The sequence below is a fragment of the Peromyscus californicus genome, unplaced genomic scaffold, assembly GCF_007827085.1.
Source record: "Peromyscus californicus insignis strain IS unplaced genomic scaffold, ASM782708v3 Scaffold_1__1_contigs__length_55948999, whole genome shotgun sequence".
NCBI lineage: Eukaryota > Metazoa > Chordata > Mammalia > Rodentia > Cricetidae > Peromyscus > Peromyscus californicus.
The window spans coordinates 55,368,223-55,382,053 of NW_026294492.1; the positions used below are offsets into that span (position 1 = coordinate 55,368,223).

The window sequence follows — 13,831 nt, forward strand, 5'->3', positions numbered from 1 at the left end:
GTCCTGGCTGCTTCTCCCAGCTTCTCAGAAAGCCATTTTATTTGGATTTCACACACACCAAAGCAGAGGAGACGACTGTAGGGCTGGCCCTGCGGTCGGGCTGGGAGGGAGTCTCTGCCTCCCACCAGGCGGTCCCCAGCCTCCCAGACTTGTCACCATCTGTGAGCCGAGTGGGGTGTCTGCCAGGCACCACGGGGTAAGAGGACCTAAGGGTCACAGGACGGGAGCCCACACGGAACCTCAGTGAGGTAGTCTGTCGCCTGAGGCCCACACGGGTCCTGCTGAGGTAAAATTTGTAAGTTTATTTCGGGGACGCAGGTCAGGACTCCTCGGTGCCAGAGTCATCCTCTTCGTCCCCAAAGCAGCTGTCGGCCTCCTCTACTTCGCCATCCTCATAGTAGTCATCGTAGAAGAGGTCCGAGCCCTCGTCGGGCGCCGGCGCCTTGGTCTTCACGCAGTACTCAGCCAGCGTGGTGGGCACCTTCACGCCATCACGCTCCGCGTCCACCTTGGTCCCCAGGACCTGCTTCCTGGGGAGACAGGGGAGGTGAGGCCACGGCCAGGCACCCCGGATTCCAAAGACAATGAACGGAGGGTGAGGAGCTGGTGGGAGGAAGGGGTCGGGAGACAATGGGGGAGGGGAGGGGAGCGGGTGGCCTCAGTGACCAGCTCCCAGGCAGGAAAGCAACCAGGTGTGGGCCAGGCCTGCTGCTTGGCACTTGGAGGTTGAGGGAGGAAGTGCTGAGTCTGGGGCTGGCTGGGGCTACAGTGGGACCTGTTAAAGGACAGACAGGGCCAGAGACAATGCAGGAAGAGCGCCTGCTGTGACGCACAGGACCCGCCCAGCTCCCAGCACCCAGCACCCACACCAGCCGCAGCACGGCAGCCCCCAGGCCTGCACCGCCAGCGCTGTGGGGAGCACACAGGAGGACCTGGGCGGAAAGCGACAGGGCAGGGACACCAAACTTTGTCCCCTGGGTTCTCTGTGTGCACCCACCCACACACCCACCCACCCCAAACAAGCTCGCCAACTGCAGCTGAGCTGAGGCACTTCCTAAGGTGGTCCTGGGGAAGGGACAGGGACGCCAGCCTGCCTTGGCCTCACTCTGAAGCCACACACAGCAAGAGCTCCCCTGCACAGGGCAGCACTTAACAAAGAAATCAGGCCTGGGCCAGAGGCTCAGATGCTCCCAGGGCCAGGCCATCCTCAGGGTGCAGGTCCTGATGGGAAAGGTGAAGGGTAGGGCGGATGCCGGTCTTAGCTTCCCAGAGAGAGAATGGGGTACAGACCGTGCCGGAGGGCCACCATGGCAGCACATCAGAATAGCCTAGACCAGTCTCAAGGCCCTTCCCACAGACTTTCAGCTGTCCTGTCCCTGTGGCTAGACACTGGCTCTCAGGTCGAGTCCCAGGAGCAGCACAGGCCTCTTCATGGTCATAGCAAGTGGCGCCTGGAGTCAGAATGGTAAAAATAGCCTGGGACTTCTGTTCTGGGACAGGGACACAGCAAGGAAGCAGCCAGGGAACTAGGCCAAAGGCCTCCTCCAGGAGGCAGGAACCTGCAGTGACCAGACCAGATCCTCCACTGGTGCTGCACCCAACCGTGCTCTGTGCAGGGCAGAGCCCACGGCAGCCCACCAGACACCATTCTAGCCGACACCCCAGCTTCGACTGTCAGGCCGACAGGAAGTGAGTGGTGGAGAGGCTGAGTGTGCCTATGGCAATCTCAAGCTGAAGACATTTACGGACAAATGACAGACAGAACAGCCAACCAAAACAGGCCACAGCTAAGCCGCAGGGTGGTGGCACACACCTTTAATCTCAGCACTCAGGAGGCAGAAGCAGGTGGGTCTCTGAGTTTGAGACCAGCCTGGGACACATGGTTAGTTCCAGGGCAGCCAGGGCGATACAGTGAGACTTTGTCTCACAAATCTAAGAGGAGAAACCCTGCAGGGCAGCTTGCCTTCTTCCCAGCTGAGGGACAGGGACTACCAGACCGTGCTGATCTGAGCGTGGTGACACCTCCCCGAATAACCAACACCTCCACACAGGACCACAGCGGCCACACAGCGGAAGGGAAGCAGAGGCACATCTTGTTCTGATGAACCTTTCAGGTCGTGCTGCAGCCTGTGTCAATTCTGAGAAGTCGGTCCTGCCTTCTGCAGGACAAGGCACAGGGCTCCTGCTGGGCAGGCACTCGTCGTGTCCAGCTCCAGGCTGACATGTGTGGCTTGCTCAGCATGCCTGCTCATCGGCCTGGGCCGCTGCCAGCGTGGGAACCATACCAGCCCGTGTGTTTGGGTCACTGTGTGTGGACAAGCGCTGTCCTCCTGGGTCAGTGTTGAGGCAGGGGATGGCTGGCTGTGAGGTGTTATGTCACCCTGGCATCAAGAGGGAACTTGAGGAGGAAGGTCTGGGGTTACAGGAAAGCCTGTCTCAGAAAACAGAGAGAAACTAAGCGACCAAGACTGGGAAGGCGGGTGGGTACCTGTGTGGACACTCAGCAGGGCTGAGGAGCTGCAGGGTTTGACATCTGTCTAGAATCCTGCAAATGCAATTCTACACACAGCTTTAGGTGTGTAAGGGACACCATCTGACCCCCAAACAAGCCAGGAACCCCCTGCTGAACAGCGACGATGGATGTGGACACTGCCACACACAGGCTGCTGAGGACGACTCACAGTGGGCTCCGAGTTTCGGACCACAGATGCAAATGCAAGTGATGCTTGCACAAAGAGTTGGGGGAGGCCTGGAGCGCTCCACCCACTCAGGAAGAAAGACGCGAGAGGATCGTGGCCATCCTGGGCGGTCCACTCAGTGCCTCTGGGGGGCACACAGAGGGATGGAAGACTGGAGACATTTAACAGCTGCCCAGGGAGCAGCTGTGTTATAGGGGAACAGAGAAGAGCTGACATGGCAGGACGTGTGTGTGTGTGTGTGTGTGTGTGTGTGTGTGTGTGTGTCTGTGTGGTGCTCCGTGGGGGTGTACCCCACTCCACACATGAAGCCCAGATCGCTCTTACAGCATGCAGCATCTACTGTAAAAAGACCCGGCGGCGGCGGCGGCGGCACTGTCCTGCCCGTGACCGGCACTCACCGGATGATGTCTGTGTACTCGCGGTCCTTCCCCTTGCTCTCCTTCCACTTTCTGTACATCACCGAGGCGTCCACATTGGCGGGTGAGAAGGTGTTGGGCTCATTCAGCAGGGAGATCACACTCAGGAGGATGGTCCTGTGGGCCGCGGTTGCAAGTTCAGCTCCCCACAGACCCGGGGAGCCCAGACTGGGGAGTAAGGAAGGAGGGACGAGGTCTGTCTCGGGGTGCGCACGGTGTGAGGACACGTGCAGTTCTCACCTGACATTCTGTGTGGGGTTCCACCGCTCTGAGGGCAGCTCCCCACTCTGCGGGTCATCAACGGGGGGATGGAGGATGGAGATGCACACGTCCCCTGTCTGCAAGAGAGACCGGGACTAGATGAGGTGGGAGCCAAGTACAAGGGAGGCCTGAGGGGGGGTGGGGTGGGGTGTGCCTGAGGCAGGCATCCGTAGCGCTCCAGTGACTGACTTACCTCATAGATGTTTGGGTGCCACATCTTAGTGAGGAACCGGAAGGCTGGTGGGGAATATGGGTAATCGATGGGGAACTTGAGGCGAGCCTGGGGGCAGAAAGTGGGGGTGTTCAATGGCAGCCCACTGAGCACTGGTGTTAGGAGCACTGGTGTTAGGAGCACTGGTGTTAGGAGCACTGGTGTTAGGAGCTGTGCCCGGAGGGGATGAAGAACAGTGTGACAGGCCGCCTCTCGTCTGTTCACGCACTGAAGCCAACCCAGTCCCTGTGCAGTCCGGGCACGACCTCTGTGACCTGGCACCCAGGTAAGGAAAGGCTTAGGCTGACCGAGCCACTTGCTGTGGACCAGCCAGGGGATGAGTCAGCAGGCTTCCTACCTGCACCACCCGGCCCAGGGGCCTAGGTCAAGGGAGGTGCCAGAGACAAGCTGGAGCCTGGCCCCAGCAGCTGCTTGTAGCTGAGGCTCACCCTGCCCACTGCCCTGCAGACTTTAGACCGGTAGAGGAGGAAGGCCCGAGAGCAGCCTCGAGAATGTCCCCTGGGCAAGGGGAACACTTAGGGGAAGTGGCCTATGGCCTCAGAGTCAGCCAGGAATTAAAGCTGAAGGCTCTGCCCCGTGACTCCTTCCCACTGGACATCCACAAACCTAGCGCAGAGTTTCCAACCCTGATCTCCTCAGGACAGCTGGGAAGGGATGTGGCCTTGCTGGAACAAGACCCATCACTTCTGTAGCTCCAGATGCTCTTTAAAAATGCACAAACTGCCAGGCAGTGGTGATGCGCGCCTTTAATCCCAGCACTCGGGAGGCAGAACCAGGTGAGTCTCTCTGAGTTCGAGGACAGCCTGGGCTACAGAGCGAGATCTAAGACAGGCACCAAAACTGCACAGAGAGACCCTGTCTCGAAACAAACAAACAAGAGCCAACTGAGGCTCAGCATCGGGAAGGCCCCCACCCTCCCCGGACAGTCACACTCAGAGTAAGACGGCTGCCATCCAGAAGAAGCTCTAACAGCTCCCCTCAGAGGGCTCCATGTCTCAGCCACCCATACCGCACAGAAGGCACCCAGCTGGCAGATCTGACTGACATCCTGCAGGGCTTCCTCCCAAGCTGGCCCTAGAATAATGTGAGCCCAGGAGGCTCTACCCACAATGCTTTACAGGTGGGCACCAGCTCAGCTGTCCATGCTTGTCCTCCTGGCAGTCCCCGCTCCACGAGGTGTTAACAGTGTCTGGACAGCCCAGGGGCTTCTCAGTTCAGACCACACTCTAGGATGGGAGGCAAAGGTGTCCACATGCCCCCCGTTCTCCACACGCTCGCTGTACCTGGGAACCCTACTCTAGAGCTTCCCTGGTCAGTGACTGCTGCTCTCCCAGTCACTGACCAGGAACGGTGAGGACATCAGCCACAAAAGAGGACACAGGACAAACATCCGTCATGGACCTACACCTGGGACCTGGACTGGCTGGGATTTGTGCATCGACCTAGTCCTCACCTTGTTCCTATTGGCTCTAGAACGTGACTCTGCGACTGCTAGGAGTCCCAGTCCACAGCAGGCAGGATGGCACAGCTGCACTGATGTGGGTTCCTATACTTGGCAATGTTGGGTCAGCCTAGGCTCCCTGCTCCCAATCACAAAAACATCTGGTACATTGAGCCCGAAGCCACCAGAGGGCAGATGACATTGCCTGGAAGGCAAAAATCAGGCCTCCAAGAAGCCACCTGCTCAGTGGAACCTGAGAAAGGCTGCCTGCCATGGGTCAAACAGAGAGCTCTTGGGGCCAGAGCCCTTGGCAGGAAGCCAGGGTGCAGCTCTGAGGATTCGGGGTGGGCAGCCAGGCCCCTGCCTCCACTGTCCCCTTGGAATGTATTACATAAACCCCGGCGAGGGCCAAAGGTGGCTGTCGTCCAAGTAGGCGCGTCTGCCAAAGCCCTGTCAGGGCCTCTGCTGGAACTGGAGCAGGTGGCTGTCCAGGCTGCTCATCTCTTCCCCGGGGACACAGCGGCCAGCAGCTGCCCCTGGTCCTGTGTCCCGGAGTGGGGAACAGCCTGAGGACATGCCAGCCAGCAGCTGTCTCTGGGCCTTTATGTCCTGGGATGTGGGCAGCCAAGGGAGAACCTTCCCCAGGGACATGCTAGTGGGATGGGGGGCAGCCCGGGAACATGCGTGCCAGCAGGGGGTTCCGAAGGCTCCCGTGTCTTGTGGTGAGGGGACTGCCTGGCGACAAGGCCAGCAGCTGTCCCTGGGGAGATCCTTCACCAGAGCATGCTGAGAGGCGTGGGGACACCCTGGGAACAAGCTGGCTAGCAGCAGGCTCTGGAGGGGCCTGTGTCTTGTGGTGGAGGACTGCCTGGGGACACGCCAGTCATTAGCTGTCCCTGGTCCTCTGTGGTCTCTGTTGGAGGGCAGTCCAGGGAGACCAGTCCTCCGGGGTTAGGTCAGCACGTGCCCAACAAGAAGGGAAGGGCCGTCTTGCACATAGGGCCTGAGCCAACCTGAGGGGGGTTTGGTACAAAGGGTAAACTGAGGCCCATCTCACCTTGAAGTAGCCGCCCTCGTAGTAGGTGTTGGGGGGCCCGAAGATGGCCACCTCCCAGTTGTACAGGTCGCCCTCGTCCACCAGCGTCACCCGGAAGCCCTCCACCGGCTCCTCCTGCAGCCCCTTCAGCTCCAGCAGCAGCGCCTTCTGCGAGCTGGGAACCAGCGGCCGGGCCATGGCGGTGGCGGCGGCGGCGGAGGGACCCGGGGCCGGGGCCGGGCCGGGCCGCGGGGCCGGCACGAGCTGGCGGGACGGACCGGGTCGCGCGCCCGCAGGGGGAGAGCCTCCGCCTTCCTCCTCTGCACCGCCGCCGCCGCCACCCGGGGACCCCGAAGGCTCCACTCGCTCTGGCGCCGCTGCCCGCCCGGCGTTCGCTTCGGCCCGGCCCGGCCCGCGCCGAATGCGCCTGCGCGCAGCAGTCACTGGACCTCGAATGCGCCTGCGCGCCGGCTCCGGGTCCCGAATGCGCCTGCGTGCCACACCCGGGCCTCGAATGCGCCTGCGCACCGCTGCCGCCGGGCCGGAAATGCGCCTGCGCGCCACTGCCGGGTCTAGAATGCGCCTGTGCGACGCCTCCACCGGGTCCGGAATGTGTCTGCGCGCCCGCCCGCGGGGCACGCCGGGAACTGTAGTCTTCTTCCCCCGCCCTGCCGCGCAGGCGCCTTGCGTTTCCGAAGCCCCGGAGGCCGCCGTCGCCTCCGGCCAGAAGAGCTCCGCGGATGCCTGTGTGCTGGGTGGCGGGCAGGGCAGGGCTGCGCGGTGCGGCCCAGCAGCTGCGGCTTTGGGGGCCTTTTTTTGTGACGTCAAGGGGGCGTGGCTACGGGCGGGAAACTGGGCGTGGCTTGAGCGGGGGCGGAGCAGGATCCGCCTTGTTTTCCCAACGTGAAGCTCTGGGTGTTCCCTTTTGGTCTCTACCGGCTTGCTTCGAGGGAGGGCGGACAGAGTCGATGACTTGGGGTCCGCAGGCCTGGCTTCCAGGAGGTGGAATCTCAATCCCGGCGCTCGACCCTCATGTCAGGCTGACCTTTGACCACACCCTAGTCCTGCTTAAACAGACCGGAAAGCGGTGGAGAGGCATCCCGGGAGGTTATAGGAGCGAGGACAGCCGTGCAAAGTCCCTGAGGCTGTCCGGTGCAGACACCCACGCTCCATGCTTGGACTTTTGGTCATGAGAGTTGGGTGTGTGTGTGGTGTACCTGTGACCTCTAGGGGTGGGTGGTTCTGGCCCTGGGTTGTGCTGGTAACTGACGCTGCTTGTAGGCGTTCTGGAGAAAGGGCAACTCCCCACCTACAGCAGCACCTACAGGTGCTCCAGCATCCTGTCCTGGTTGGGGATAGCAAGGAGACGTGTTTGGGACAGGGAGACAGTGCCAAAGGTGGGGCTGGTTGATGTGGCCAGGGGAGAGCCTCAGCGCCAGGGCCACCTCACGTGCCAGGCCTTGGCTGTCCTCTCTCTGGCGGCTCTGGGTTCCTTCTAGTCAGCACTCTGGGCCCCCGGGGCCCCTTGCTTGTGCGAGGGTTACTCGCGTTCTCTGCTCCTCTTGTCTGTGACATGTCTCCATTTTACAGTGGTATCTAGTTGTCACGACACAGCAAATAGCCCAGGCTTTCCTCTCAGTGTGCCTGGGGTGACCACTCCCCCAGCCTCCACTGGGAAGCCCTGATGGACAGAGGGACAGGGCTCCCCTCCCTCCCTCCCTCCCTCCCACCATGCTCCCAGGTGAACCTGCATCTGGGCTCAGACATCCTGAATGTTGGGTGTTGAGCATCTGAGAAGTATACTGGCTTGGCCTCTGGTGACTGGGGTGTCCTCACTTCTAGCCTGGCGTGTTCAGACATGGACGTCTGAGACTGGTCATCTGGTCAGGATAGTCCAAGCCTGCTCAAAGAAAGGGGCTGTCCTCACCCCGGGCTGCAGGAGTGCCTCATGAAGAGCCTTAGTCCTTGGGCATTTTCCAGGAACAGGGCTGGCAGCTCGGGCAGGGATTATGGGACCATGTCTTCCCCATTCTGGAAAGCTGAGACCTCCCGGGAGGCAGAAGAAAGACGCTGGCGACAGAGCTGCTGGGATTTTTGTCTTTTTTTTTTTTTTTTTTTTTTTTTTGGAGACAGGATTTCTCTGTAGCCCTGGCTGTCTTGGAATTCATTCTGTAGCCCAGGCTGGCCTCAAACTCACTGAGATCCGCCTGCCTCTGCCTCCCGAGTGCTGGTTTAAAGGCGTGTGCCTCTGCACCCCCCCCCCCCCAGTGTGTTTGTCTACTTTTGAGACAGGGTTTCTCAACATTGCTGAGAATGGCTTTTAACTCACTCTATAGCCCAGACTGGTTGGGGAACTGTGGTCCTCTTAAGTTCCTGGGATGCCAAGTGTGTACCATTAGGCCTCATTTCGGTTAGTGTTCTGGGTCCAGCCATACCTGACCTTCCCTGGATGGGAACCTGTGGGTTTTTTCATTTTGTATTGACCCATTTGAATTAGGCCATTTGTCACCTGTTGGGGAAGTTCCTGCAGATTTCCACAGCTGGTTTGATTCACAACTGAATGCATTTTAGTAATTTTACCTTCCAATCATTCCCCTACTGGACTCATTATGCAGAGGGAGGATAATATTTTGGAATAGATTTTCCTGGCTCACAGAGTTAAAAGTTCAAGACAAGCTATATAGATCGACAAGGTGTTTGAATTAGTCACTTGTCAGGAACGGATCCAACTGAGACAGTAGTACCCTATACTAACGCTGAAACTGTGCAGTTGTGGTGATTAATGATGATTGGCAAAGAACTTGTAATTTTTTTAGGAGAAATTGACAACAAATATCCCAAAAAAATAAGTGACTTCAAGTTTATAAAAAGAACTGAATGGATTCTTCCCTGTATAGTGAAAACAGCACGCATTCCTAGGGCTTTTACATTCTATACTGATGCAAAAACATTAGAGCTGGGCGGTGGTGGTGCACGCCTTTAATCCCAGCACTGGGAGGCAGAGGCAGGTGGATCTCTGTGAGTTCGAGGCCAGCCTGGGCTACAGAGAGAGTTCCAGGAAAGGCCTAAAGCTACACAGAGAAACCCTGTCTTGACAAAACAAACAAACAAACAAAAATTAGGAATGACTGGTTGCAAAGCAGGAAACATAAGTAAAATAGTTCCAAGTCCATATACTTCAGTTCAAAAGTCAGAGTTCTTTGCCATTCTAATGGTTTTATTATACTTTAATGAATCTATTAACATAATTACTGATTCTCAAAATGCAGAAAGGGTTGTATTGCATATAGAAACTGCTGAACTTATTCCTGATAATTCAGAATTAACTTTATTGTTTGCACAACCACAACAGGCAATCCGAGAATGGAACTGCCCACTTTATATTACCCATATTCAATATCATACTAGGTTGCCTGGACCATTAGCCAAAGGAAAAGAAGAAATTGATCAATTATTGATAGGAAATGTGTTGGAAGATTCAGAATTTCTTAAGAAACATGTTAATAGTAGGGGCTTAATGAAAAAACTTTATGTTACTTGGTAACAGACTAAGGAAATCATAAAAACTCTACTGTTTGTTTTTTTGTGGTGATATTTCATTTGTGCTTTAATAAATAAAGCTTGCCTGGAGATCAGAGTGTGGAACTAGCCACTAGTTAACCATAGAGGCCAGGCAGTGGTGGCACACACCTTTAATCCCAGCACTAGGGAGGTGGAGACAGTAATAAAAGGTGGGTGGAGACAGGATCTCACCCCTTTTTCATTGAGGAGTCATGGAGGTAACAGGTGACTGTGGCTGCTCCTTTACTTCTCTGATCTTTCAGCATTTACCCCAATATCTGACTCCAGGTTTTTATTATTAAGACCAATTAGAAGTCGTGCTACATTCTTTATATAATCAAGTTCCTTTACTTGCAGGAACTAATCCTAAAGGTGCACAAAGAAAAGAAATTTGGCAAATGGATGTATTTCATTTAGCAGAATTTAGGAAATTAAAATATATTCATCATACCATTGATACATACTCTGGATTTCAATGGGCATCTGCCTTAAGTTCTGAAAAGGCTGATCCTATAATTACACAGTTATTAGAAACAATGACTGTAATGGGTATACCAATACAAATAAAAACTGATAATGCCCCAGCTTATGTTTACAATAAAATGAAACATTTTTTTTGTGGGTGTGTTACAACATAAAACACATTACAGGAATACAGGACAAGCAGTTGTTGAAAGATTTAATTGCATTCTAAAGGAGATTCTTGTTAAACAAGAGGACCCCCAGGGACAGACTACGTAATGCTTTACTAACTGGATGTACATCTGAGGGTGAAGGAATGAATCTGTTCATATCATACTTCGTTGCATGTCTCTTTATTCTCCTGCTTCTCTAAATCTACAGCTTCTTTTCAGCTCTCATTCTTAGCTCCTCTTTTGTCTGACTGTCCTTACATTTCTAACAGGAGACTCCTTGCAAGCCTTAGAAAAATTTCAAAACCCTCAAAGTCATAGCACATTCCTAGAATAGACAATAAGGAGCAGAGCCATTACCGTGATAATGCAAGGTTCCAAGGTCTCAGGACCAGAGGGAGGGGGCTCAGTGCCTGGTGTGACAAACTCTGAGACATAGCTTTTTATCAGCAGACTCGGCAAGCAAAGAATTGGCAGGCTTTTCTTAGGATGTTTTGTGTTAGTAACCTTGGTGGACACCTGAGACTCTGACCTTGTGCATAACTGTGAAGTTTTAAATTTATGATCTCTTTACAAAGGCCTTTAGTCTAGTTTGAACTTGCTCTGAGGTAAAATGAGCTAAATGTGTGCAGTTTGTGTTAGACTGAGGCGAGATTGCTATTTTTGTTAGTATGAGTAAAAGGAACAAGGCAGGGGTTGTCTACAGTCTCGTGGGACAATGGATCTGGCTATGAAGCATCCTAGGATGTTTTCTATGTGTCAACATTATACAGCTAAACGAAAAGTCATCTTTCTGACACCCACAGATGTATGTGCCCATAAGATTGAGATGTAACCATGAGATCACATATACACATTTTATGGAAATGCACGGTGATGGAGCGATATCATAGCTGTTATTGCACAAGAAATTACAGATGTAGGCAGCAGTATTCAGAGTTGGTGGCCTGCAAGCCTTGCTCTACAGGTTAGCCCATTAGAGAACATTCCACTGGTGGGTTGACATCTGAATTATCAATTGCTATAAACTGTAATTGTGTCATGGCCCACAATAGCTCGTGACAATGGCCTCTGCCAGTGAGGGAACCCTGGGCCTTGTGCATGGCAGGTGAGCACTCTGCCTACTGAGCCAGGCTGACCTCTGTGAACATGGCTTCCCCGGTGACTCACATGGTGTCCGTGTTATCAAAAGGCCCCTCTCCTCCCTCAGCTGATTTTTGTCACATGTTAAAGAACATGAAACCAACTCCATCATCCATTTCACTGTGCAAAAAGCCGTACTTGATGGAGTAACCCACCCACTTGGGGGTCCAGAGGACAGGCTGCTGGTCCCCTGGGGGTCCTTTGCTGCTGAGCATAGGGGAGAGAAAGGAGCCAGGGTCAGGTATTTGGCTGGCCTCGAACTCACAGAGATCTGTCTGCCTCTGCCTCCTGAGTGCTGGGATTAAAGGCGTGTACCACCACCACTCGGCCCACTAGCTTTTATAATTTAAATCAACCAATATTTTTTAACCTGCTTTTTTATGTGGCTTGGTTACTCTGTACTCGGGATCCTGCTTCCTCTCTGTCTGCTGGCATTTCTGCCCTACTTCCCAGTATCCTCTGTGCTTGGAAATCCTGACTAGCTATTGGCGGTCCAGCTTTTTATTAAACCAATCAGAGTGACACATCTTCACAGGATACAAAAAAGATTATTCCACAACAAGTCTGGGCTATGTGAGACTCTGTTTAAAAAAAAATGGCATTTTGGAGGCAGTAGCTAAGCACACAGCTGTGGTTTCTTGAGGGGCTGGGGTTGAGGGAGGCTCTAGGGTGTTGTGGGTTTTTTTTGTTGTTTTTGGTTTTGTTTTTGAAGACAGGGTTTCTCTGTATAGTTTTGGTGCCTGTCCTGGAACTCGCTCTATAGACCAGGCTGACCTCGAACTCACAGAGATCCGCCTGGCTCTGCCTCCCGAGTGCTGGGATTAAAGGCATGCGCCACCGCTGCCCTGCTCAATCATTTGATTTTACCAACAAAGACTCTGGAGCCAGATGCTGGGGTGAAAGCCTGCTAGCTCAGAGAGGCAGAGAAACCGCCCAGCTGACCTTCCTCCTCAGCCAGTGTACAATCTCAAAACCTCCTCAAACTCAAATGTCCCTCCTCTTCCACTTCCTATGTGCCTCTCTATCCATCCTTCTGACTCTCTCTTACTCTCTATGGTTACTTCCTGTCTACTGGTTGCTTGCTCTGCCTCTTCACCTATGGGATGTTGTTTTTATTTAATACTGTTTACAATAAGCAGAAACCTCTATATTAAAGGTGTGTGCTAGGGCCGGCGGTTGGTGGCACACACCTTTAATCCCAGTACTCAGGGAGGCAGAGCCAGGGGATCTCTGTGAGTTCAGGGCTAGCCTGGTCTACGGAGCGAGATCCAGGAAAGGCACCAAAACTACACGGAGAAACCCTGACTCAAAAAAAAAAAAAAAAAAAGTGTGTCCTAGGGATGAGCCACACCACACCTAGAAATAGGTTTTTGCAGTAAATAGCACAACCTCGGGGTTCACAGTGTGATCAAATACCCTGCAAAAGTAGAGCTGCTTGCTCTGCATGGACAGAACCAGACTCGAGGCCAACTTCACCCAGAGCAGAATGCCTATAGATACATCTCTATCTGACCCCCAGAACACATAGACCTGTCACCTCCGTGGACATGGCCCAAGGAAGCTGGCCAATAGGTTCAAGTGCAGAGAGTTAGAGACTGTCCTAGGGTCCTCAGAAGGAGGGTGAGAGGACATGGAGATTGGGAGGCAATGTTCTGTAGGCATTGAAGAGGGAGGAAGGGGCTGTAAGTGGAGTTTTCTGTCCTGACCACCCAGTCCCAAGTAACCAACTCAGAGGCTTAATATGACTTATAAATGCTCGGCAGGTAGCTCAGGCTTGTTACTAACGAACTCTTACAGTTAAATTAACCCATAATTCTTATCTAAGTTTAGCCACATAGCTTGGTACCTTTTCTCAGTACCACGTTCTCATCTTGCTTCTCTGTGCTTGCCAGTGACCCTCTGACTCTGCCCTTCCTCTTCCCAGAATTCTGAATGTCTGGCTCTCCCGCACTCAGTCTCTTCCTGCCCAGTATTGGCCAATCTCATTTATTAACAAATGAGAGTAGTACATGTTCATAGTGTAGAAACGGATTGTTTCACAGCAAGGGCCACTAGCTAAGGGGTGTTGTCCCCCTTCCCTTAGACGGTGGGATGGATCAGCGATGGCTGGGTAAGTCTATGGTAATGTAATAGAAGTAACAGGAATTGACCTTGCCTTAATGACTTCCACTCACAAGGAATTCACTTCCTCCTTCCCTCTCAGGTGGAGGCAGATTCTGGGAACCAGCAATGACAGCAGAGTCCCTGAACCTTGGGCTGAAGGGAGTGCGGCAGAGAAACCGTTTCCAGAGATAAAATAAATTCCCTGGTGGCAGCCGGGTGGTGGTGGTGCACGCTTTTAATCCCATCGCTCAGGAGGTGGAGGCAGGCGGACTCTGTGAGTCCGAGGCCAGCCTGGTCTACAGAGCAA

The 13,831-nt window shown here is 54.1% G+C and overlaps 1 protein-coding gene across 2 annotated transcripts; it reads right to left on the reverse strand.

Annotated features, from left to right (window-relative positions):
- Nucleotides 1-21: 21 nt before the first annotated feature.
- Cdc34 (cell division cycle 34, ubiqiutin conjugating enzyme) lies at nucleotides 22-6,505 on the reverse strand. 2 transcript variants are annotated; one of them, XM_052747306.1, is made up of 5 exons: nucleotides 6,107-6,501; nucleotides 3,570-3,656; nucleotides 3,356-3,453; nucleotides 3,098-3,232; nucleotides 22-530 (listed from the first exon to the last, which is right to left on the reverse strand). In XM_052747306.1, the coding sequence occupies exons 1-5, from the start codon at nucleotides 6,281-6,283 to the stop codon at nucleotides 320-322; spliced, it is 708 nt and encodes a 235-aa protein (XP_052603266.1). In that variant the 5' UTR covers nucleotides 6,284-6,501; the 3' UTR covers nucleotides 22-319. The 2 variants fall into 2 exon arrangements, with proteins under 2 accessions (XP_052603266.1, XP_052603267.1); XM_052747307.1 differs by having other exon boundaries at nucleotides 283-526; nucleotides 6,107-6,505.
- Between the last annotated feature and the right edge of the window lie 7,326 nt (nucleotides 6,506-13,831).